Below are 24,922 nucleotides of genomic sequence, written 5' to 3' on the forward strand. Positions count from 1 at the left end.
AATCCTCATAAGTTTTCTTGTGAGTTTGCGAGGGCTGCTGGAACAAAGTACCACAAACACAGTGACTGAAAACAATGGAAATTGAGCCTCTCATGATTCTGGAGGCTGGAGGTCTGAAATCACAGCGTCAGCAGTGCCAGGCTCCTTCTGAAGCCTGCAGGGGAGAATCCTTCTTTGCCGCTTTGAGCTTCCAGTGGTTGCTGGCAGTCCTTGGATTGCAGCTGCATCCGTCTCGTCTGTGTCCTAATCACTTGATTGTTTTCTGCCCTTGTGTCTCTCTCTGTCTCTCTCTTCTTGTCTTAGAAAGATACTGATCATGTGAGATTTAGGGTCCTCCCTTTTCCAGTATGACTTCGTCTTCACTAATTAGATCCGTAACACTCCTATTTCCAAATACAGTCAACTTTTGAGGTCCTGAGGTTATGACTTTATCTTTATTGGGGGTGTCTTAGTCTGTTTATGATGGGTAAACATAAATTACAGCTTGGGTAATATATGAAAAACAGAAATTCTCACCACTCTGGAGGCTGGGAAGTCCAAGATCAAGGCACCGGCAGGTTCAGTTTTCTAGTGACCTGCTCTCTGCTTGTAGATGGTGCCTTGATGCTGCATATTCCAGATGAGAGGAATGCTGTGTCCTTAAAGGGCAGAAGGTGGATGGGCTTAGAGGGCTGCCTACTGCCCAAAGCCTCCTTTACAGGGTCCTTAATGCCATTTATGAGGGAGGAGCTCTCATGGCCTAAATACCTCTTAATACCATCACATTGGCCATTGAGTTTCACCACCTGGATTTTGGAGGGGAAGTTGTCCAGGCAGCTTCCAAGGACTGGACATTGGGGTATAGGAAGTTTCCTGGACGTTGTCACTTTCTGTTGGGCTGAACTTAAGTCATGTGACTACATCTAACTGCGTTAGGGGCTGGAGAGAGTGGTCCTTGTTCAAGGCTGCTGTGCATTGGCTAAAAATTGGGAGTTTTGTTAATCACAGAAAATGAGAGCAGATTTTGAGGAGAGCTGACAGCTTTTGCCACATCTACAAAATTTTGGATGGGGTGGGGGTGATCTAGGTTGTTTATTCTGTTTCTAAGCCACTGTAGCTTCTCTCATTGAGTTATACCTACCATTTGAGGAGCAAAAGGGAGTTTTCCTACATATAATTATGTTAGGTTTGTTATGGTTAGCAGGACTTTGTTTTATTCAGTTAAATTGCATTGTGTAGTTGCTAACTAGTATGGAAAATAGCAATAAGCAAGAGATTGGGCTATTCCTGCTGTCTAGGAGGGGGCAATGACTAAGGAAAAAGATAAGTGTAGGTGGAGCACGGTGGCTCATGCCTGTAATCCCAGCACTTTGGGAGGCCAAGGTAGGTAGATTGCTTGAAGCCAGGAGTTGGAGATCAGCCTGGCCAACATGGTGAAACCCCATCTTTAGTATAAATACAAAAATTAGCCAGGTGTGATGGCAGATGCCTGTAATCCCAGCTACTCGGGAGGCTGAGGTAGGAGAATCACTTGAACCCGAGAGGCAGAGGCTGCAGTGAACCGAGATTGTGCCACTGCACTCCAGCCTGGGCGACAGAGAGAGACACTGTCTCAAAATATATATATATAAAATATGTATCATATATATATTATTATATGTAACAATAATAAGTTATTGTGAAAAGAAGCTTATAAAACATGTTTTAAGAGATAGAAGCTTTTTTTTTTTTTTTTTTTTGGTAAAGAACACTGACTTAGTGATAGTGAATAAGTTGTATGTCAATTTGACATGCACGAGGGAGTTTGAGAAAGGCCATTTGAATCTAAGTGACCAGCCAGAGCCAGAGCTGCCTTCAGAGGCTCTGCCCTGTGTTTGCTGCCTGCCCTTCCGGGCTAACTCGCTTTCTGAAGGCTGGGAATGGCCTTGACTTTCATGTTGCCAGCATCTAGCATGGGGCTTGGCACACGATGAGGGTTCATGAAATATTCATCAGATCATTTCCAACCAACTCCCGTGCTCACCATTAGTAACACAAAGGTGCAATAGTAGAAATATGCAGGCTGTAAATGCACTCAACCTCAGAGCAGTATTTTCAGTTTATTTAGGAACCAGTGTACTTGTTGAAAAAAATTAGATAGCTCCTAAAATTACAAAGATAGTTCATGGCCATTAACTCTTTATATGTTTATTTATTAAATAAATATCATATGCTGATATGAACCAATACTTTAAAAAGGGTTGGTAAAATGATCTGTAGGCTATATGAAGTTTTATGTTGCAAATTCCGTGGAAGCAGTGACTTTTGTTTGTGCTTTTGTTTCTGTAATTTAAACAATCTGTGTTTTTCCCATTTTCTTTAGAACTTTTTGCTACTTGATGAGATATCACAGCGTAACCGTCAGCCGCCGTCAGATGGTAAAAAGATGGTGCATGTGCAGGACTTTACTGCTTTTTGGGATAAGGTAACATATCCTAATTGCAAGATCATGACTGCTAATAGATAATGAGTGACATTGATTTAATACAGAATTTTGAGGTGTTACACATGGTATAAAATATGGCGTGCTCATTTACTGAAAGTATGTTACAAAGATTCTCAAAATTAGGAGTAAGTTTTGCAATTAATAGAAAGTAGGTATGAAATCAGACTTAGGTATTTGACAACTTGTATTTTATCTCATTTTCAAAAAACCAATGAAAGTGTTACCTCATTCTAAACTAAATGCCACTAAGTTTGGACGTTGGCAACATTGGATTTTATAGGATTGGACGGACTAGGGGTGCAGCATGGAATGGGTTAACTGCTGAGTACATTGTAAATTATTTCAGAGACTTTGAGGTATCAGTGCACATTTTCACCTTACTGTTTTCAGATCATCTTATTACATATTGAGAAAGCCCATGACTTGGATTTTTGCCACGGGGTTGGGTTGGGGCTCCCCTATTTCAAGCACCTGGATGTTACCAGCTGCTTTGCTGGCAGCCCAAGGCAGAGGGGAGGCTGCAGGCTGGCGGAGCAAGCTCCATGGATTCCTTACTGAAGGGTTTCACTGTGTGGTAAGCGGACAGGTAGTTCAGGCAAGGCCACAAGGATTTTTCAGCACTTGGTTTACTCATAACATTTAGGCAAATGGGAACAACAGCAGGGGCCACCCACAGGAAGTACTTAGGCTCGGTGTATCTCCTGTTACCCACAACTCCAGGGCCCTCCTTATGCTTCCAAGGAAGCAGTGGGCTCCCTGCCCAATGCTCATAGCAGCCACTACTATGGCACCAGCTTTTCATGAAAAGAAAGGCTGCATTGTAAGTCGAATGGCAAGGAGACAGGAGGCAACGCGCAAATTTGTCTTCCCTAGCTGGGGGATGGGGCAGGTTTTACAGGCAGAGGGTAATGAGGCGCGGTCCGATTGGTTCTTGCAATGAAGTGATACCAGGGCTGGATCTGATCGCATCCTGGATCAGGCCATGAGGTGTCCCCTCTGAACTCGTTCCTCCTTCCTTGGTTCTAGCACTTGGGTTCTGCCCATGGTTGTGTGCTTGGTTCATCTGGAAATGCTCAGATTACATAACTTGCAACCTGGGATCCATGGCAACTGAAAAACAGTTTACTATGTTATTACGCAGAGTTGAACCAGATTGGACTGGTTCTGTGGTTATGCTCACCTGAGTCCAGGGTCCTCTGCAAATCCACTTGTCTCAGTCTGTGTTAGTCTGGAAAACAGAACATACAGCATGGGAGAGGGAATTTCGTGCAGAGAATTCATTACATAGGTGATGAAAGAAAGAGCACAAAGGGAAAGCAGGGGTGGAAGAGGCCACCCTGAGACCAGCCATGGCAGGAAGCCGCACCCTGGGGCTGGAGATGATGTCTGCCAGGAGCAGAGCCCAGTGGCCCGGCTGCCAGCAAGATTTCGGATCAGAGGGCAAGGGTCTCTTCTGAGGGCGCTGGGACCGCTCGGACTGCTTAAAACAGGTGGGCAGTGCTGGTGGTGACCAGCTCCTCCCCTCTCCGGGTGCTCTTCGTGGCTGACCTTGAGTTGTAGTGTAGTTTGCTCGAGCCAAGAGCCAATAGGCGGTTGAGCAGCACTCCCGCCCAGCCCCACTGTCTCCGCCCTCTCCCGTGGGACAAATGTCAAAACTCTAGACTCCAGACTCTTCCTTTCTCTACATGCCCTTGGCTCTAAGTATCACACTCCCTGTTTCATGTTTGCCTAATTCTGACGTAATTTTTGCCATCTCGACCGACAGAACAATAATGTGTTCCCAAATATATAGAACATCATTGCACCTTGTGCACATGGAAACTCACACAAGGTACGTCACCTGACCGGACAATTTCTCCTTACCTGCTGGCATTCCCACCTTATACACTTTATTTATTTATTTATTTATTTTGGAGATGGAGTCTTGCTCTTTTGCCCAGGCTTTAGTGCAGCGGTGTGATTTTGGCTCACTGCAACCTCCGTCTCCCAGGTGCAAGTGATTCTCTTGCCTCAACCTCCTGAGTAGCTGGGATTACAGGAACACCGCACCACGCCTGGCTAATTTTTGTATTTTTAGTAGAGATGGGGTTTCTTCCACGTTGTCCAGGTTGGTCTTGAATTTCTGGCCTCAAGTGATCTGCCCACCTTGGCCTCCTGAAGTGCTGGGATTACAGGTGTGAGCCACTGCGCCCAGCTCTAATACACTTTAAGCATTGATAGAAAAGCTCTGTGAACATCCACTAGCAAAAAGCACTCTAGGTGAATGCTGTTGAGCTAGAGGAAGGCACTGCAGTAGCCACCACACACTGTGTAGGTCCCATTTGCAAATTTTTTTTGTACCAAACTCTGCAACATTGTAAAATGGGCTGTTTTGTTGTTTTTCAGTTCCTAGACAACGTTGACAGCTGCATTGAAACAGAACACTCCACCCTGTTTTCTGGGCCTTGTCTTGGGGTGATTATGCCCCACGCTGCCAGGGATTATTAGGGAGGTCATGCAGCTGAGAGGGTGCTTGGGTGGGAGGAGGGGCACAGACACTGGGGCTTTTGGAGAGAAGGTGCAGAGGAAAGAAGGGTGTGCTGGGCTGGGATTCGGGAGAAAGACAGAGGCCCCAGCAGCAGCCCTGCTGGATAGACCAGTGGGTATTGGGGGAAAGGTCTTCTCACCAGCCTAGGGTCTCATTTAGAAAACAAACGGGCTTGTGCTGAATCTCTAAGCTGTAAAGTCTGTGGCCCTGTGGGAGCCTGTGACTCTCCATGGGGCAGGGATTTGCTTCTGCTTTCTTCACTGCTCTGGCCCCAGGGCCCAGCATGGGGTCGGCCCCAGAGTGGGGGCTCAGTCTGCCTGCCTTAGTGTCCTGGAGCCTGGAGGTCTCAGAGGGAAGGGGCCTCGCCTTCTGAGCTGTCAAGTGCTGCCCCCTTCTGGCTGCGGCGCACCAGTGCGGGGTCCCGGGCCTCCAGGTGGGGCAGAAACCTGCTCTAAGAACCAGGGCCGTGATGGGAAGCTGGATTTTGCATGTGGCTCACTCTTTTGCAGTCAAAACTGAGTAAAAAGAAGTAAAATCAGAAATAGTTGTTAGGAAAGAGACACACTGCAAAGGAGGGGAAAGGGACAGGTTGACCAGTTGTGTTTTTTCATCCTTTTGTAATCACAGAAGTAAGTGGGTTTCAGTTGTCTTAAAAGACAATGTTACTTAATCAGGAATACAGAGTAGACCCTTTGCATTTTAGAGGAGGAACACCTTATATAATAAGGCTAAGTCAAGCAAGACTTTGTGAATTTGTGACAAGTTTGCACTTACAAAATCGTGTAAATAGGTCACATTTTGTTTAACGTTATTTTTTCCAAGTGTTTAGGTAATACTGTATTACTTTTTAAAAAAAGACATAGTTGATAGGCATGTAGGAAGGAGTAGAGAAACCTCTTCTGGATGGTTTTTATATAATTCCTATGATATCTGGGGCTAGTTTCTTTGTGATTAAAAGTGATCATGATTGATTTGGTCTGTGGCCATACTATAATATGGTATGGGACGCATTTATAAGGGGTCAGATTACATACACACATATTTTGGCATTTGACCATTTATAAAAATATTTGTGATTATTTGGGTATGTGACTGTTAAGTCGTTTCCAGATAAATTTTTCATTTTGAAGGTTATCTTGATCTCTTGTTCCTCCGCGGTGCTTTCTGTCTTTTGGGCATTTTACTAATCGCACGTGCCCACCTGAGATGTGGAGAGGGGTTGATGAGTACCCGTTTGTGGACTGGGCCAGCTCAGCATCTTTAGGTTGCGGGTTGGTTGACTTCATGCGTGCTTCCCTCTTCCATCATCCCAGGGGTGTTCCACCCTTCAGGGATGCCAGATTCATTTTGAGGAATCCTTTTCTAGAGTTGAGGAGGCTGCATTGCCTTTGATTCACTCTTGATCATTTTTCTAGGATATGGATGAGCATTTACCAAAGTGTGTTGTGCGGAAGAATAACCCTTTCTGAAAGGATTTGGGACTCGAATAAATTTGCTAAATGCCCACCCACCAGACACACATGGTCAGGTCTCTCCAGTCTATCCACGAGAAATTCAGATGAAGACTGTAAATGTGAGACTTAAACCCCTTTAGGATTCCTCCCAAATTGTAGCTGCTTTTACTTCACTTAACAATATCAATTTTTGTTTGCTAGTGTTGATGTCTGGGTTTGGATAAAAGTTCTCATCGTTGGCAGATTTTACGGTTGAGGTTCTATACTCTGAATTTAAAACCATTCCTCTCTTTATTTGTACCAAGTGACTTTTGCTTTTTTAAAAGATAGACAATTCAAAGTATTGATTGTCCTTGTATGACAAGAGGAAACCTCCTCATTTTGGTTTGTCATGCTCTGGTAAACTGTCCCTTCTCCCTGATATGCACTTAATCCTCTCGATTGAAAATATTTAGAAGCTCTTTGTAAAAGTAATGAATTTGGTTTGGTCTCCTAAATAATAAACTGTAAAAGAACTTTTTTTTTTTTTTTTTTTTTTTTTTTGAGATAAGGTCTCACTGTGTCACCCAGGCTAGAATGCAGTGGTGCAATCTTGGCTCACTGCAGCCTCAATCTCCTGTGCTCAAGGAACTCCTACCCATGAACATATACTTAATTTCATTATTCTTCAGTTTTTGGTTGTTGTTAAATTAGAGCTCTGGTTACAGGGTTGACCACCATTTGTAGAAGTTCATTTGCCAAGAGTGACTGTATAGTATAAAGTGCCTTCTTGCTGGCTGGGCGTAACTGAGGTTCGTGCTTTATCAAGTGAAAATGGAGAGATTAGTGGAGATTTCACATCATCTATTAGCCAAGGACTGGGCATGCCATGTACTCATGCTGCCACCTTGTGGAGGTTAATGAAATAGAATATTAAAACCAAGGGACAGAAGGAAAACTTACAAATGATTGAAAAGCTCCCGTACTGAATATTATATTAAGAATATTGTTTTAAATGAGAACACATGGACACAGGGAGGGGAACATTACATATTGGGGCCTGTCAGTGGGTGGGGGGCAAGGGGAGGGAGAGCATTAGGACAAACACCTGATGCATGCAGGGCTTAAAACCTAGATGACAGGTTGACAGGTGCAGCAAACCACCATGGCACATGTATACCTATGTAACAAACCTGCAGGTTCTGCACATGTATCCCAGAACTTAAAGTAAAAAAAAAAATAAGAAAGAATATTGTTTTAATAAGTTAGCATGAGTTTTCATGTCAAGAAGGTTGCCTTGTCATTGTTACTGTCGAAATTTTGTGGACGTGTGCAGCTGTGTTCACATGAAAATCGGGTAAAAGAGAATGGGCCTTCCTTAAGTACTGAAGACTCCAAACTGTTTAAAACCACACGAAAAAAAAGGTGATTGTATGAAAAGGACTCTAGGTTACAATATATTAAAATAGGAAGGAGAAAGATTTGGGTTATGTTCGTGTATCAGTGACTATTGTATTGTTTTCTTCTCTTTTTGAAGTGATTTGTGTGACTTGATTGAAATGGGCACATTTTATAAACTTTAATTTGTAGGCATCAGAGACCCCAACTCTACAAGGCCTTTCCTTTACTGTCAGACCTGGTGAATTGTTAGCTGTGGTCGGCCCCGTGGGAGCAGGGAAGGTGAGTTAGAATGGCTTTTGGCAGCTTGACGCACCTCACTTCTCATATTAACTTCTTGGGTTTGAGCCCAAGGCTACATGTAACACATTTTTGAATTGGGTATGCTTGGCACGGCATTTCTCAGTACATGGAACATTCGTTTTGCAAGAAGGGTCACATGACCAAGTAAATGTGGGCAGTGCATATCCTGTTTCTCTTGGTTCTTCAGGTTGCTTAATTGGGAACTCCTAGAAGTTGGACATCTCCATGAAGGAAATTATTGATGTGATCACAATGCAGGATGGATTGACTAAGAAAGTGGGAACTTCTTTTTGTCAGAGTGAACCCTAGATGCTACAAGACATGTGGAGGTTGTGAAGGCTTGTCTGAAAAGCTTTAAACATGTTTTGATATGACTTCTCCAAGTCACATGAACATACATTTAATAAACCTGTAGCCAGGTGTTCAGTCCTGTGTTAGGAGTAAAAGATACACCTGTAATCAAGACCCAGACACCACTGCCCTCCAGAAGTTTCTGGTATCTGGGGTGAGACAGATATACAAACAGATCATTTCAGTTCAATGTCGTAAGTGTTCCGATAGTGGGGGGCGCAGACATGTCACGTCTGTGCATTGTAGAAGATGTGAAGGAAACATGCATACAGAATTAGTATCATGCATTCTAAAGCAACGCCATAAATCTAGATGTAGGTATATAACCAATAGGGCAGTTTCACAATTGAAGTTTGCTCTCCAGAGACATGATTCTTGGGTAGTTAAAAATAAAAGTCCTTCCTAGTGCACAGGATATATTGTTTATTTTTATTTATTCATTCATTTATTCATGTATGTATGTAGGTTTAGTTTTTGAGACAGGGTCTCGCTCTGTCGCCCAGGCTGAAGTGCAGTGGCGTGATCTAGACTCAGTGCAACCTCCACTTCGGGTTCAAGTGATTCTCATGCCTTAGCCTCTCAAGTAACTGGGATTACAGGCGTGCCACCGTGCTCGGCTAATGTTTGTAGTTTTAGTAGAGATGGGGTTTCACCATGTTGGCCAGGCTGGTCTTGAACTCCTGGCCTCAAGTGATCCACCCGCCTTGGCCTCCCAAAGTGCTGGGATTATAGGCGTGAGCCACTGCGCCTGGCCAGGATATGTTATTTACATATAGCTTTTCTAGAACTAGTTCTTTGTCAAAAAGGATACCTGCATGCAGGAACAATGCATTCAATATTGGATCTATGAACTATATGTCATGCTTGGCTACTCTGTTGCTGTAAACATTCTTAGCTGATCTTTGTTCCATGCACCATTTCATTTAGGGGAATGAAACTCATTTAGGGAAACTCATTAGGGCAGAGTACATTGTTACACTCTATTTTAACATTCCTTATAAACCCCTGGTTTATATGGACCAAAATGTTATTTCCAATTTTTATTCACAATTTCCTGGCTGTACTAGATCCTCTTTTAAATGAATGAGTGATGTTTTTCAAGCTCCCAGGACTGGGCAAGGCTGCACTGCAGTGGCTTATTCTTGTCTCGAGTGTTGACTGAACGTGTGTTTTTTTTTACAATCTGTTTCAGTCATCACTGTTAAGTGCTGTGCTCGGGGAATTGGCCCCCAGTCACGGGCTGGTCAGCGTGCATGGAAGAATTGCTTATGTGTCTCAGCAGCCCTGGGTGTTCTCGGGAACTGTGAGGAGTAATATTTTATTTGGGAAGAAATATGAAAAGGAACGATATGAAAAAGTCATAAAGGCTTGTGCTCTGAAAAAGGTGAGTGATGACTTTCGGATTTCATGGACTCCGATGTCAGTGTTCACTTGAACAACAAGGTTTTTTAACTTTTTTTTTTTTAAATTTTGAAAGACCTTTGAATATTATTTCATACCTTAAGACAGTCCTCCCAGTAAATAAACACACACACGCTCTGTCCTCTTCAGTCTGATGTGAAAATGATATTTACAGGGTGAATGTGGGGGGGTTTGGTTGGTTTTGTGAAGTTTTATTTACTTTTAACTTTTTTTTTTCCAAAATGGACAATTATAAAAATTTGCAAAAGTGGAGAGAAGGGTGTCTTGAACCTGCATGTACCCATTGCTCAAGTTCAAGTGCAATCAACTTGTAGCCAATTCTACTCCATCTCTACCCCTACCTTCTGCTAGCTCCACCCCTACCCCAGATTCTTCCGATGTACACCCTCGACCTCAATTGTATTTTATTTGTAATACCTTATTACTTATCTCTAGAAGATAAGAACACTTTTGAAAAAAAATTACATTTCATTCAAGAAAAATCACCAAAATTTCTTGCTCTCTTCAACTGGCTCGGCAGAGATTACGGTGCTTTAGTATCTCGTTACCCACTGGTTTGCATCAGACTCCGGAAGATGTCCGCACCGTGCACTTGGCTGATGTTTCCTGCTTGGGTCCCTCTCAGACCATAGGTTTCCTTCTCCACTCCCTTTAAAAAAGAAAATTTGTTTCAGTAGATTTTGGGGTATGGGTGGTTTTTGGTTACATGGATAATTTTTTCAGTGCAATTTATTATTTAAAGGAAACAAACTGTTTTAAAATTTATTTTTCATTGTGTGTCATTTCACCAAGAGAGTGATTGTTTTCAGAAAAGATGAAGTGTTTGATGGTACACTGAGGTTTTCATAAAATTGGTGGATAGTTGATGAAAACTGAGCATACTTAATAGAAGGCTGTAAGTTAGAAAATAGAAAAAATGGTAAATACTGCTAAATACTATGTTACCTTCTTTGGGCCATAAAAATCAGTGAATAATGGCATTAAAGGGCTCTCCCCGGGCTCTGTGCAGTGTGGCCTGGACATCCTACTGTTCTTTTGTACTGTCTGGAAAAGGCCGCCACAGACTGTCACAGGTGTGATGCAGAAGGCTTCCAGCCAGGTTTGCGAGGAATGAGTAATTTTGCTTGAGCAATGGCTGGAATATCATAGATTCTATCTATCAGGTGAGTAATATTTGCTGGTGATTTGGACAGAGAAATCATTGCTTGTTTAATGGGCCGTTTCTTCCTCCTGGGCTATTGTTAATGAGAGATGACGCATTTTCAGAAATGACGTTAAGTTAGCAGTAATGAGCTAGATTTTTATTGAATAGTATATACTGTATAGGAATAGATGGGCTAAGGCAAGCTCCTAGTTATTCAGATTCCACCAGGTGTTAATTTTTTTTCTCTGTCTCACACACACTCACACATGTGCACACACAAAAGTGTATGAAGTTTTAATCTTTTGCCATGATTTCCCAGTGCCTTTGCTATTGCTATTCTCATTTTGTTTATTTTTTGATATTGCTAGCCTCATTTTTTTAAAGTAAAATTTTCACTTTATTCAAAGTTGGTACAGAATTGCTAACATTTCCCTAAAATAATTACTATACTTCAGCTTGTCCTGCTGGTGTCCCCCCACTGTCCCCTGCTTCCCTGAATATCCATTTTAGAGAAATTTTGCATAAATACAAGGTCCAAGTAGGGGAATATACAAGGTGATTTCAGTGTGTTGCACTGAGTGGAGTGTGTCGTGTTTTAGGGAATTGAGAAACAGATGGCAAATTTTGCATGTTTTCCCCCACTGGTAGTTACAGTTGATAACCAAGAAACTGCTGATGGACCAGGCCCCGGAGACAGGAAAGATGGTGTGCCATTTTTCAGTGGAAGGGTGGCACTTGGCAACCGGGGCCTTGTCTTTCAGCTCTTTTCCTCCGTCATTTCTCTATGACAGGTTAGAAGTGAGGTCCTTGGGACCAACATAGGGCTTTCTTGGGAAGGCTTTGTTGCTCTTTGCATATTAATCTGTCAGTTTAAAGATAACCTACTAGTAAACTCTAGAATTTAAGAATGATTCATTCCATAGTAGGCTGTGGTTTCAAGAGTTGAATGTTGCTTATGGCTGGGAAAGTGGAGGATGGGAGAGATGAAATGAACTGTGTGAAAATGAAATGAAATGAAATGATCTCAGAGAGATTAACTGAACATTTGCAGTTCAAGTTCAAAGCTATACCCGCCTAGCTCCAGACTCCGTTTCCCCTCTGCCAGGCCACCTCTCAGTTGAGAGTGTTTATAAGTTAGGTGATTGATAAAAAGGTAGAATGTGGGACAAAATGTTTTCCAAGCCTTCCCTTTTTACCTGTTCAGCTTCTGGTACCCACATGAGACCCCAGGTCCCAGGTCATGCAGCCTTGCCTTGCTCCTCCCCGTGTCAGAAAGGCTCGGGGGAAAGCGGGGGTTAGGACAGTGGCTGCCACTGAGCTTCTTCCATAGCCACCTTTGAGGACTGGCCCAGTAACTCGGACAGTGTCCCGGCACCTGTGGGCTTCTGCGTGGCAATGGCGTCCCCTCGGGGCTGGGCTGCATGGTGACTTCTCGGTTCCTTCCTGGATGTGTGTAAGCACGGACTGCTGGCCCCCGTGCATGGTTCCATCCTCGGTAGGACGGTGGGCCTCCAGTGAAGAAGTCAAACAGAGCAGGAGGCTGGCCCAGCTTTGTCATTTGCTCGCTGTCACTTTTTTTTTTTTTTTTTTTTTGAGATAGAGTCTCACTCTGTCACCCAGGCTGGAGTCTAATGGTGTAATCTTGGCTCATTGCAACCTCTGCTTCCCAGGCTCCAGTGATTCTCCTGCCTCAGCTTCCTGAGTAACTGGGATCACAGGTGCATGCCACCATGCCTGGCTAACTTTTTTGTACTTTTAGTAAAGATGAGGGTTTTGCTATGTTGGCCAGCTGGTCTTGAACTCCTGACCTCAAGTGATCCACCTGCCTTGGCTTCCCAAAGTGCTGGGATTATATGCATGAGCCACCATGCACGACCAGCTCGGTGTCACTTTGGACATGTCATGTTACCTGCCGTGGGCCCTTGATGTCCCTGCTGTGAAATAAGGACATAGGGTGAGATGGTTTCCAAGAGGTTTTGCTACCGTTCTCAACTGCCATTTATGACTGTTTAGCAGGGGACTGGCAAGATACCAGGGATCCTCTTAATGAGTTACGAGACCATTTGCTAACTCCTTTTCAAATCCACATGTTAATGGTGGGTGTAAGATGGCCATAGAAATAGCAATCCTGGAATTATTTTGGCTTGTAGGTACAGAGATTGCGTGTGTAATCAAAACCTGCTGGACAGAAATGGTCCTGGGTGTCTCTGGGTGTTTGCCTCTGTTTCATTTCTTATTAAATGGGGGAGATACAGCAGGATTATGAAGACTGCAGGCAATGTCTGTAAAATGCAAACATGCCAGGTTTTTGCTAAATAGTAGCTATTGCCCTTTTCTCTAACTCAGTTAATAAGATAAATAAATGATTTTGCCTTATACACTTCCTCATTCCCCTCCCGGCCACCTTCCCCCGCAAAAAAAAAAAAAAAAAAAAAAAAAGTCCTACAGGAAAAAATAGGAAATAACAAGAATGCTCAGATATATTGGTAACAACTAGATATATTGTACTGGATACAACTGAAGTGAATTTATAAGTTCATTGAGCTAAAAATATCTTTTAGATAAAATAATAAGATAGGAAGCAATAATTCACATTTAGCAGTATTGGTTTAGGCTAATTGCTTATTCAAAGTGATATCGTAGCAAATGACAGGATATACCTCAGGAAACAACATACTGATGTTAGCTATGTAGGTGGGTAGTGGTTAAAATCCTAGGTATTGGAGCCAGACAGCTCTGGGATGGCATCTCAGTTCCTCTTTAGTAGGTGTGTGATTTTAGCTCATCGTCTGAACCTTAGAAAGCCTCAGTTTGGTCATCTGTAAAACAGAGATAATAAACTATTCACCTCATAGGCTGTTGTGAGGATAAGATTTAATCAAGAACTTAAAGCATCTGGTTACTAGGCACATAACAGGCCTCCTTCTTAATTATAAGAGCCACCAATTTTGGGTGAAATCACATGAAATGTGACATGCTTGAAAGAAGAATGTATCTGAGTATAGAACTTCCATTATTTGAATTGGTATTTATATAGGGGTTCTATACATAGTACAGTAAATAAGTCAACAATAAAAATATTGTTACCCTAATAGATGCAACGTATTAATATTATGTCACCCTTTGCATAGTTTCTTTTAATCCTTGAGCACTTTTAAGAAACGAGTATCCAAAGGCATGCAATTGATACATTTGAGTTTCATGTTTTTCTATATAGCTCGCTTGAATATACAAACCCCTTTGGGGTCCTCACTGTCTTATAATTTTCTTCTCATATTTGCCACATTCCTGCCAACTTGGACATTTTCTTTTTAGATTGCCTTGACAATCACAAAATAACTGTTGTTATGCCTTTTTGTTGTTGTTGTTAATCTCTCAGTTGGGAGAACCGTATCACTTCTTTGTGACATAATAGGAAATAAATGCTGAGGGCCGGGCGTGGTGGCTCACACCTGTAATCCCAGTACTTTGGGTGGCTGAGGTGGGAGGATTGCTTGAGGCCAGGAGTATGAGATCAGACCCTGTCTTTTTTTTTTTTTTTAAAGCTGAGTACAAAAGGGATGCAATGAGGTGAATCTAACTAGGGTGACTAAGTGGACTGATAGTGCTGTGTATGGATAGAGAGCCTTCGAGTTCTGAGTTGTTTCAGTATTGCCTTTAAGTATCTTCTAGTAAGCACTTGGGGAAGCGTGATATGAAAGGGCAACAGGCTGTGAACTGAGATGAGCTTGGTTCAGACTCCAACCTTCCTTTATTAGCTGAGAGTCCTCAGACCAGTTATGTGCTCTCAGTTCGTCTCTGTCTCCTCATCTGTAAGTGTGGTCAGTACTTACTTGGCAGGTTGTCATGAAGATTAGAGATAATACCAGGCATCAGGCACAGTGGTTGGTGCATAGCTCTTACATCCAGGAGCTGACTCGTGGAGCAAGACGCTGAGTACACACATAAACATTAAGAGGCAGAATATGGCGTTTATATTTCTTCCTAAGAAATATAAACAAGGAACCTAGAAAAGAGAGTGATGTTTTCTGATTGGGGGAATGCAGGTTTGTTTCATAGAAGAGTTTGAGTTGGGCCCTGAAAGAAGAATAGGATATTGATAAGCCATGATAGGAAGGGCCGGTCCAAATGGAAGCAAAGTGTGGCCCAAAGCTGGAGAGCCCTGCTCCCTGACTCTGGAACCTGCGTCTTGTGCTGGGGCCTCAGGCCTGGCCCCTGTGACCGTCCCCATAGTGTCCTCAGTGGTCTTTCTGCCTTCGGTGTCACCATGGTTGATGTGCACATGGTAGGATTCCGGTGAGATGGCATCAAACCCACATAGCCACGTCGTGGTTTTTCTCTAGTTTCTGTGTCTGCATTTCAGTAAAGGTGGTGGTAGATTAATTGGTTAGTTTTACTGAGCAGTACCTAACGTGCATAAGATACCTTCCTCCCATGGGGGCACTTCTGCTTTCTGCTCAACTGTTTCCCTTTAACCAAACTAGAAAATCATGGTTGGGAAATTAGCCTGACTCAGATTGTTCTTCAGATCCTTTGAAATATTTTCCCTCTCTGAGGCTTGTCCATAAGTAGTTTGCCAAGTCAACAACACTCAAGGTCGTTGTAGTACTCAAAGGGCTACTACCAGGCATGGGGAAGGAGCTCCTTTCCTATTCCCTGTCTGCGTGAAATGAGACAGGTATTTGGAGTGTCTTTTCTAGAAAATGGCTAAGATTGCTGTGCTACAACTTGATGCTATTTTGAGAATGAAAACAAAACAATGTAAAATCAAGGCACAGAAACTTAACACATGATATGAAGACAATCAGCAGTGGAATGAGGCCAAGTAAACAATGTGCGTTTGTGTTTGTGTGGAAGGCTGGAACCCTGTCTTAAAATGGTGCATTGTCTTTTTATGAAAACTGAAAGGAAGAGATAGTGTTAACTGGTGCCTTGTCTTTTTTTTTTTTTTGAGTTGGAGTTTCACTCTTGTTGCCCAGGCTGGAGTGCAGTGGCACGATCTCGCTCACTGCAACCTTTGCCTCCCAGGTTCAAGCGATTCTCCTGCCTTAGACTCTCAAGTAGCTGGGATCACAGGCATGTGCCAACATGCCCGGCTAATTTTGTATGTTTAGTAGAGATGGGGTTTCACCATGTTGGCCAGGCTTGTCTTGAACTCCTGACCTCAGGTGATCCACCTGCCTCGGCCTCCCAAAGTGCTGGGATTACAGGTGTGAGCCATGTGCCCGGCTGCGTTGTCTTTTTATGAAAACTGAAAGGAAGAGATAGTGTAACTTCTGAGCTCAACAAAGAGATAATGTGAAATAATGAATTTTCATAACAGGGCACTTGCTATCTTTCATTTGATGCCATCTGGTTCAGATTGGAGTTTTAGGGGACTCCTGTGTGTCTTTGTGGGCTGCCAGGGAGCGGGTTCCAATGGAGATACTATCTTTTTTCCATTTGGTGATGCACTTTATTTAGTGAGATTCATGCTATGAATGGGGTCCTGCTGTTGGTTTGATCAGAAAATATGTCATAGTCATCAACAGCAAATTATAAAGAACTCAGATCCTGTTTCCACTTAGTTCATACACTTACTTTAGATTGTTTCAGCATTCTATGAGTTGATTAATTCTTGTTTCTCTAGGACATTTTGTAAAAGAGATAAAATGAGAACTTATGGAGGTCAGAACACTTACTTGTCATGGAGATCTCAATGTGCCATTTGCTTTGTCTCCCTGGCTTTGTCAGAGTAGAGACAAAGAAGTGACACGTTGATCTGTAAGAGGGCTATCTCTGTAGTGTCCTAGGTTGATGCTTATGAAGCTCAGTCATTGCCCAGCGATCTTCTCCACACTTTGTTTATGCCAGGATCTGTCTAGTGATAATTATAGGCCATCCAAGTAAAGTTTTCTTTTTTTTTTTTTTTTTTTTTTTGACAGAGTCGCCTCTGTCCCCCAGGCTGGAGTGTGGTGGTGCAATCTCGGCTCACTGCAAGTTCTGCCTCCCAGGTTCATGCCATTCTCCTGCCTCAGCCTCCTGAGTAGCTGGGACTACAGGCGCCCGCCACCACATCCGGCCAATTTTTTGTATTTTTAGTAGAGATAGGGTTTCACCATGTTAGCCAGGATGGTCTTGATCTCCTGACCTCATGATCCACCCGTCTCAGCCTCCCAAAGTGCTCAGATTACAGGCGTGAGCCCCTGCTGCGCCCAGCCGCAAGTAAAGATTTCTAATGTAATGTCATGTAACTTAAACCTGATCATTATCCTGTTATTTTCAGGGATGTTCTTGTCATGTTTTTTTTTTTTTTAAGTATTATGCTTTGTCAACTTATTTCTTAAATAATTTTTAAATATAACTTTGGCTAGATCCTCAAATAAAAACTTGTTATCCTTCCTAGCTTTTGTTTTCTGGGGGCTTGCATGGAACAAGAGTCTACTTCGTGCATCCAGTCTGTGCAGTGTCTCAGGAGCACACTGCTCCTTTCCCTTTGGCTTTTCCTGGCTGGGCTGCTCTTTCTGCTCTTATTTTTTACAGAGTTTTTCTGTCAGTCTATTGTGATGCCTTAAGTATCACGGTGAAGATGGGGCGGGTGTTATCGCTTCTCTGAGAATGGAAAGCTAAGGTAAAAGTCAGCAAAATGGCTTGTGAAGACACAGTTGTTCCTTAATAAGTCCCATGTCTGTATGCTGACAGCCCTCACATTTGGGTCTCCAGCACAGACCTCCAGACTCACTTATCCAGCAGCAAGTCAGGATTGCCGGTCAACATTTCAGTTTGGCCATAATCAACCTTTTGCTTTTGTCTCTTACATCTGCATCCCTCATTTCCCGCAGCTCAGTACATGGTAATCCTGTTCTTCCGTTGTCTTATACCAAAACCAATGCAGTCCTGCTCTTTTTCTATCAAAACACACACCCATCTCATCAGCAGAGCCTATAGGTGCTACCTTTAAAATTTGTTCAGCACATGACCACTGATGTTTGCTTCCCTGATCCCCACTCTGGTCCCAGCTACTGTTGTTTCTTATCTCAATTATTGCCTTGATCAGATCGTGTCCTTCCTCCTATTTCCCTGGGTGTGAGCTCTTGGCTTCTCTTGCCTCTGTCTCTGGCCTCCCCTGTCATCACAGTTCTGCGGGCATCCGTATTGCTCTTCTGTGAGCACCTTGGGCACATGTCACCCCATGGCTTTTGCACTTGCTTATTCCTCTATGTGGAGCAATCTTCCTGCACTCTGTGCCAGCCAGTCCATCCCCTGGCAGGTCCCTGCTCAGACCCCCTCAATCAGAGCCCTTGCTGACCTCCCTGTATGAAGTGGACTTTCCCTCTGTCACTCTCTGTCTCCCTAAGCCAGCTTCCTTTTCCTTCTTAGCACTTATCACCTCTTGCATTTGTGTCAATCTTTTATTGTCAGGTCACTCACTGTGGAAACTCTTTCACTGCTGAATTCACAAGGAGTTGGCACTCAAAACATTCCTGTTAAAATGGCTCAGTGCATAAATGCTATGAAAAGCTACAGCATTAAAACAGATAACGTGCCCTGATGGTGTATTTGATAGGTTCAAAGTTACAATTTAGTTCCTATGAAATATATCCATTGCTGTTGATCAAATACTTGTTTATTTCTGAAGAACTAATGTGCAAAGTTTAGGATAACAGAGGGAGAACATGTTTTAAGTCTTTTTTTCCCCACCTTCTTTCCTTTGTCCATATAGGATTTACAGCTGTTGGAGGATGGTGATCTGACTGTGATAGGAGATCGGGGAACCACGCTGAGTGGAGGGCAGAAAGCGCGGGTAAACCTTGCAAGGTAAGTTGCATTTCAGCAGCCACTATGCAGTTGTCTTTTGTGCTGCTTCTAATGGTGGTGAGCACATAGGACCCGCTTACTGTGTATTGCGTCCTGTGTGAAGCACTTTCTTGGATTATTCTGCTGGCACTTGAGTGAACATCCTAGTTGTTGAAAGTTATCATGTTCTGGGTGAGAGTCTGATATCTCTTTATATTTTCTAGAGCAGTGTATCAAGATGCTGACATCTATCTCCTGGACGATCCTCTCAGCGCAGTAGATGCGGAAGTTAGCAGGCACTTGTTCGAACTGTGAGTTTGTGTCTTAAGTCATTTCTGCTTTCCCAGAGCCATTTCGAGTTGGCTCAGGAAAGCCTTTATGGCTTTCAGCTTGTCCTGCTCTGGTGCTCCCCCTCCCCCTCCCCCTCCGCACTGTCCCCTGCTTCCCTGAAGATCCATTTTAGAGAAATTTTGCAGAAATACAAGGTCAAGGTAGGAAAATATACAAATGATTTCAGTGTGTTGCAGTGAGTGGAGTGTACCATGTTTTCGGGAATTGAGAAACAGATGGCAAATATTGCAAATTTTCCCCAACTAGTAATTACAGTTAATAACCAAGAAACTGCTGATGGACCAGGCCCCGGAGATAGGAAAGATGGTGTGCCATTTTTCAATGAAAGGGTGGCACTTGGCAACCTGGGCCTTGTCTTTCAGCTCTTTTCCTCCATCATTTCTCTGACAGGTTAGAAGTGAGGTCCTTGGGACCAACATAGGGCTTTCTTGGGAAGGCTTTGTTGCTCTTTACATATTAATCTGTCAGTTTGGAGATAACCTACTAGTAAAATCTAGAATTTAAGAATGATTTGCTCCATAGTAGACTGTGGTTTCAAGAATCTAATGTTGTTTCATGGATTCTTACCAGAATGAACACTGAAGACTCAAGTAGGCCTGGCTTGCCTTTGAAACTAGTTGTCTAGAATCTGGCTTCCCTCCCGACTCTTATGTGGTGTTTCTGGGATTTGCTTTCTTTGGCTCTTGCTTAGACACGGAGCCATGGAGGTAGAATGACTCTGGAATCTTTTCTGTATATTCTGTAACCTCATGTGTGCCGACTGACACTTCCTATGTAGTCTAGACTGGCCTTTTTGAAAGCATTGTGAACTGGTTTTTCTAAAACAGCACCCACTTCTGCCCCACAGTCAGCTTCCTGTTTTTCGCCTTGTTAAGGCCAATGAGCCTATCCCACTCATTGTAGCCCTTCTGTGCACACTGAGGTAGATGCTCCTGCAGGTGTTACTGCATGAAACATCTTTGCTTGCAGAGGATGGCAGTCAGCCACAGAGAAGATAAGCACCTATGCTGGGCTGAGTGAGAGAGAGAGACAAGTTCAGATTTCATTCTTGCCCATAAGGAATTTGTCTCTGCAGGGATTCAAGACTAAGTGCATAGGAAAAGTTCAACAGACCCCAAGGCTTAAGGAATTTCAATATAGGACAATCTATTTTATTATTATTGTTTTTTAAAATAGGGTCTCGCTTTGTTGCCCAGGCTGGAGAGCAGGTGCAATCTCGGCTCGCTGCAGCCTCGACCTCCTGGGTTCAAGAGATTCTCTTGCCTCAGCCTCCCGGGTAGCTGTGACTGCAGGCTAGCACCACCATGCCCAGCTCATTCTGTGTTTTTTTTGAAGGGAGGGGGCTTTGCCATGTTGTCCAGGCTGGTCTCCCTATGTTGCCCAGGCTGGTCTCGAACTCCTGGGCTCAAGGGATCTGTCCCGCTTGGCTTCCCGGAGTGCTGGGATTACAGGCGTGAGCCCCTGCCCCCGGCATAGGACAATCAACTTTTTTAAATGGAAGAAGTGGGTAGCTGAGATTGGAAAGGTCACTGAGGGCCGGACTTGGCTGGAAGTAGCCTGTGGTCCTGCAGGCTGGTAAGGGTTTATAGTGGCTGAGAGTAGGATTCAGTTCCTTTGAAAGAAATAGTAGAAGCAGAGGTGTGCAGACAGGAAGGAGTGAGGCCTGTGGGAAGGACAGCAGGCAGGAACCTGTTCCTGTGGTGGGGGATAGAGAAGGTACTGTGAAAGAAAGCTCTGGAAGTCCTGTGTTGGCCATCCAGGGCTGCCCTCACAATGCCACAGGCTGGGGGGCTTACACAGCGGCCGGTTGTTTCCGCACAGTTCCGGAGACTGCATGTGCGAGATCAATGCGTCTGCAGGCGCGGCTCCTCCTGAGGGCTTTCTTGGCCTGACGATGGTCGCCTTCTCACCCTTTGCTCATGTCTCTGCATCCAAACCTCCTCTTCCTGAAGAGACACCAGTCAGATTAGAGTAGGGCCCACCCTCATGGCCTCATTTCAATGTAATTACCTCTCTAAAGGTTCTGTGTCGGCCAGGCACTGTGGCTCACGCCTGTAATCCCAGCACTTTGGGAGGCTGAGGCAGGCAGATCACCTGAGGAGTTCGAGACCAGCCTGGCCAACGTGGTGAAACCCCATCTCTACTAAAAATGCAAAAATCAGTGATGGGTGGTGGTGGGCGCCAGTAATCCCAGCTACTCCGGAGGCTGAGGCAGGAGAATTGCTTGAACCCAGGAGGTGGAGGTTACAGTGAGCCAGGATAGTGCCATTGTACTCCAGCCTGGGCAACAAGAGTGAGATTCTGTAATAATAATAATAATAATAATAATAATAATAATAATAATGGTTCTCTGTTCCAGTTCTAACGTGCTGGGTGAGGGCTGGAACATAGGAACTTTGAGGGGAGCATGGTTCAGTCCATAGCAGGTCCTGGATAGCAAAGTGGAGACAGAGTGGGCTGTGTGAGAGTAACTCATCTCTGGGCTCTGGATTCCAGTGGGACATGAAGTCATCCACTGAGCATAGGGCTCTACGTGGGCTCCTGAATGTTTCCCCACCAGAGTGCGTGTGCAAAATGTGCCTGGTATGGGATGTTGAAGTGGATGTGGATGGTGGTGATGGTTGCACAACGGTGTGTACGTACTTAGCACTACCGAGCTATACACTTAAAAATGGTATAAATGGTAAATGTTATGTCATGTCTATTTTTCCACAACCAAAGAGACGTGGGTGGCAGCATTGAATCTTTCTGAATGCAGAGTGAGGAATAAGCTGGCACTCGGCATTGCCCCGGCACTCTGATCAGAGCCTTGTTTCCTGCTCCCTCCTCCCTGTGCCTTGATGAATTTTCCATTTGGCCGAGAAGGGCCTCTGTGGCTTGCTCGAGTCTTGCACGAGTCCCCACCAGTTCTTTATCACTCGAACAACAATTCCCGGTGGGACACTCTCTTAGCGTCGCCGCAGGGAAGGAGGAAGGTATTTTCATTGCTGAGTATCAGTGTGCGTATCGCACAAGCTCCCCCAAATTTTCCTTGAACGCAGGAGGTATTTATAAAGTCCTCTTGCACCTTTAAGGATTAATGACTTTGGATATACACTTGTTAGAAGCAAGCTTGTTAAAATTGTTGTTTGCTAATCAGAATCACATTCTTTGGGGAAACTTAGGACAGGGAGCACGAATGCAATTTAGGAAATCACTCAGCAGCAACTGGAGAATGTTCTCAACGAGTTAGAAAATTGGATTGAACAATATGCTATGAAAGATGGCGGTTGTGTTGAAGCTTAGAAATGTGAAGTGTTTTGTATTAAAAGTGAATGAATTACACTTCTATTTGCCATTAACAGTTTTACTTCGATCATGAATATATATTGAGAGTTGTTAAGAGTTGTGTTTTACAACTATATGTTACAAACACGAAGTGGATTTTATCACATACAAAAAGTGAGGGGCACTTCCATTAACGGATGCTGATCCGATTTATTGCCAGCTATAGATGTGTTTGTATTCTAGAAAGCCTCAAATTCTCAGACCCCTGCCCCTTTGAGTCTCCTAATCAGAGCTCCCACACTGTTGCCTACCTATTTGTCTTAGTCCATTCAGGCTGCTGATTCAAAATAGCATAAACCGGTACTCCATATAAACAATAGAAAACTGTTTCTACAGTTCTGGAGGCCGAGATCCAAGATCAAGGCGCCAGCAGTTTTGGTGCCTGGAGAGGGCTCACGCTCTGGTTCGTAGATAACTGTCTTCTCACTGTGGAAGGGGTACGGCAGCTTCCCTGGGCTGGCCCCTTTTACTAATACCATTCGTGTTGGCAGATTCTCATGAAATGGCCTCACTTCCTAATACCATTACATTGGTTAGGATTAGGGTTCAGTAGGAATTTGGAGAGGGCCACAAACATTCAGGCACAGCACTAGTTCACCTTCCCTCTTTCAGTTCCTCTCGGACTCCTGTACTTTTAAGCTATGGTTCTAAGTCCTCGAATGGCAAATTGCCCTTTGCAGTCCGCCACATGCACCTTTCCAACCCTTGCCCACGCAAGACCAATCCTCCAGCCATGCACACTTCTGTGGGGTGTCTGGAAGGAGGTATGACTTTCTCATATCTGCCTGTCTGTAAGGATATTGTTCCTGCCATTGGAGAACCAGGGATAGTATGCTTGGGCAAAAGAGAAAAATGAAAGACACAGATCCTACCTCCTGCCTTTCTCTTCAGCTCCTCAGAGGCCATAGCACTTTCTCTGTCTGCCCACAGCCCTCAATGAGCTGCTCTTGATCCACCTATGTGTCCTTCCCCCCAGCCCCTGCACTAGACTGTGAATGCATGAAGGTGCCTTTGCACGGTGCGTTTGTGCCCCAGGACCATTGCACCTGCTGTGTCTGCCAGGATTGCTTCCCCCAGGTAGTCTCATGGCTCGTACACCACCTCCTTGCAGAGGCCTTTCCTGGCCACTCCCTCTAAAGTACAACCTTTGCCTGGCTGTCTCTTCATGGTTTACATTACTACCCAATAGTGTATTTTCTGTGTTTGTGTAGTGAGTGTCCCTACACGATGCAGGGTGTTGTCTATTTGCTTGACCAGTGGATGTATCCTCATCACTTAGAGTAGTCCCTGGTACTTCGTCAGTGCTCAGCAAATGTGTCTTAACTGAATGAATGAAGGTAGTGACTGTATCCCTCCCTCCCTCCCTCCCTCCCTCCCTCCCTCCCTCCCTCCCTCCCTCCCTCCCTCCCTCCCTCCCTCCCTCCCTCCCTCCCTCCCTCCCTCCCTCCCTCCCTTCCTTCCTTCCTTCCTTCCTTCCTTCCTTCCTTCCTTCCTTCCTTCCTTCCTTCCTTCCTTCCTTCCTTCCTTCCTTCCTTCCTTCCTTCCTTCCGTTTTGCCCTGTCACCCAGGCTGCAGTGCAATGGCATGATCATGGCCCATTGCAACTTCTACCTCCTGGGCTCAAGTGATCCTCCCGAGTAGCTGGGACTACAAGTACACACCCCCACACCTGGCTAAGTTTCGAGTTTTTTGTAGAGATGGAATCTCTCTATGTTGTCCAGACTGGCCTTGAATTTCTGGGCTCAAAAGATCCTCCTGCCTTGGCCTCCCAAAGTGCTGGGTTTATAGGTGTGAGCCACTGCACCCAACCGACTATATCTTTCTCACTTGTGTCACCTCTGACATTGTATGTGTCAGCTCTTAATGTTGTCTTTTTTTTTTTTTTCCTTTTTGAGACAGAGTCTTGCTATGTTGCCCAGGCTGGAGTGCAGTGGCACGATCTTGGATCATTGCAGACCTCCTGGGTTCAAGTGATTCTTGTGCCTCAGCTACTCGAGTAGCTGGGATTACAGGCATGCGTGACCACATCCACCTAATTTTTGTATTTTTAGTAGAGATTGGATCTCACCATGTTGGCCAGGCTGATCTCGAACTCCTGACCTCAAGTGATCTGTCTGCCTCAGCCTCCCAAAGTGCTGGAATTATAGGCGTGAGCCCTCGTGCCTGGCCTCTTACCGTAGTCTTTATATAGTGTTAAATAGCCTGTTGCTAAATCTATCACTTATTATTTGTTTGTTTTATGGCATGACTGGAAGATTTTTACTCTTAAAAATTTGGAAAGTATTTTTTGAGATTTGCCTAAGAAGCATAATTTAGAAAAAATTTCAAGCCATCAATTACAATGTTAGTGTAATTATTTCTATGTCTCATCTACAATGGAAGATGCTAGGAAGAAAACATTTTGAAACCTTTGAGGTGGCTGATAC

General features: G+C 44.1%; 1 protein-coding gene and 1 long non-coding RNA gene across 7 annotated transcripts in view; one reads left to right on the forward strand and one right to left on the reverse strand.

The window, feature by feature from the left end:
* Positions 1 to 24,922, forward strand: part of LOC105477329 (ATP binding cassette subfamily C member 4 (PEL blood group)) — a 291,482-nt gene that overhangs the window by 109,613 nt on the left and 156,947 nt on the right. For 4 of the 6 annotated variants that reach the window (XM_011733804.3, XM_071081151.1, XM_011733838.3 and 1 more), the window contains 5 exons: positions 2,342 to 2,443; positions 8,015 to 8,104; positions 9,669 to 9,860; positions 18,745 to 18,839; positions 19,043 to 19,129. In XM_011733804.3, coding sequence (XP_011732106.2) covers positions 2,342 to 2,443; positions 8,015 to 8,104; positions 9,669 to 9,860; positions 18,745 to 18,839; positions 19,043 to 19,129 — 566 coding nt within the window. The remainder of the gene's footprint in view (positions 1 to 2,341; positions 2,444 to 8,014; positions 8,105 to 9,668; positions 9,861 to 18,744; positions 18,840 to 19,042; positions 19,130 to 24,922) is intronic. The other 2 variants (XM_011733811.3, XM_011733832.3) reach the window with 2 other exon arrangements.
* On the reverse strand, positions 3,029 to 3,959 carry LOC105477326 (uncharacterized). Its single transcript, XR_984613.3, has 3 exons — positions 3,831 to 3,959; positions 3,645 to 3,692; positions 3,029 to 3,574 (listed from the first exon to the last, which is right to left on the reverse strand). It is a non-coding gene; the product is annotated as an uncharacterized lncRNA (long non-coding RNA).

This window comes from Macaca nemestrina, chromosome 16 (assembly GCF_043159975.1).
Source record: "Macaca nemestrina isolate mMacNem1 chromosome 16, mMacNem.hap1, whole genome shotgun sequence".
NCBI classification, from domain to species: Eukaryota; Metazoa; Chordata; class Mammalia; order Primates; family Cercopithecidae; genus Macaca; species Macaca nemestrina.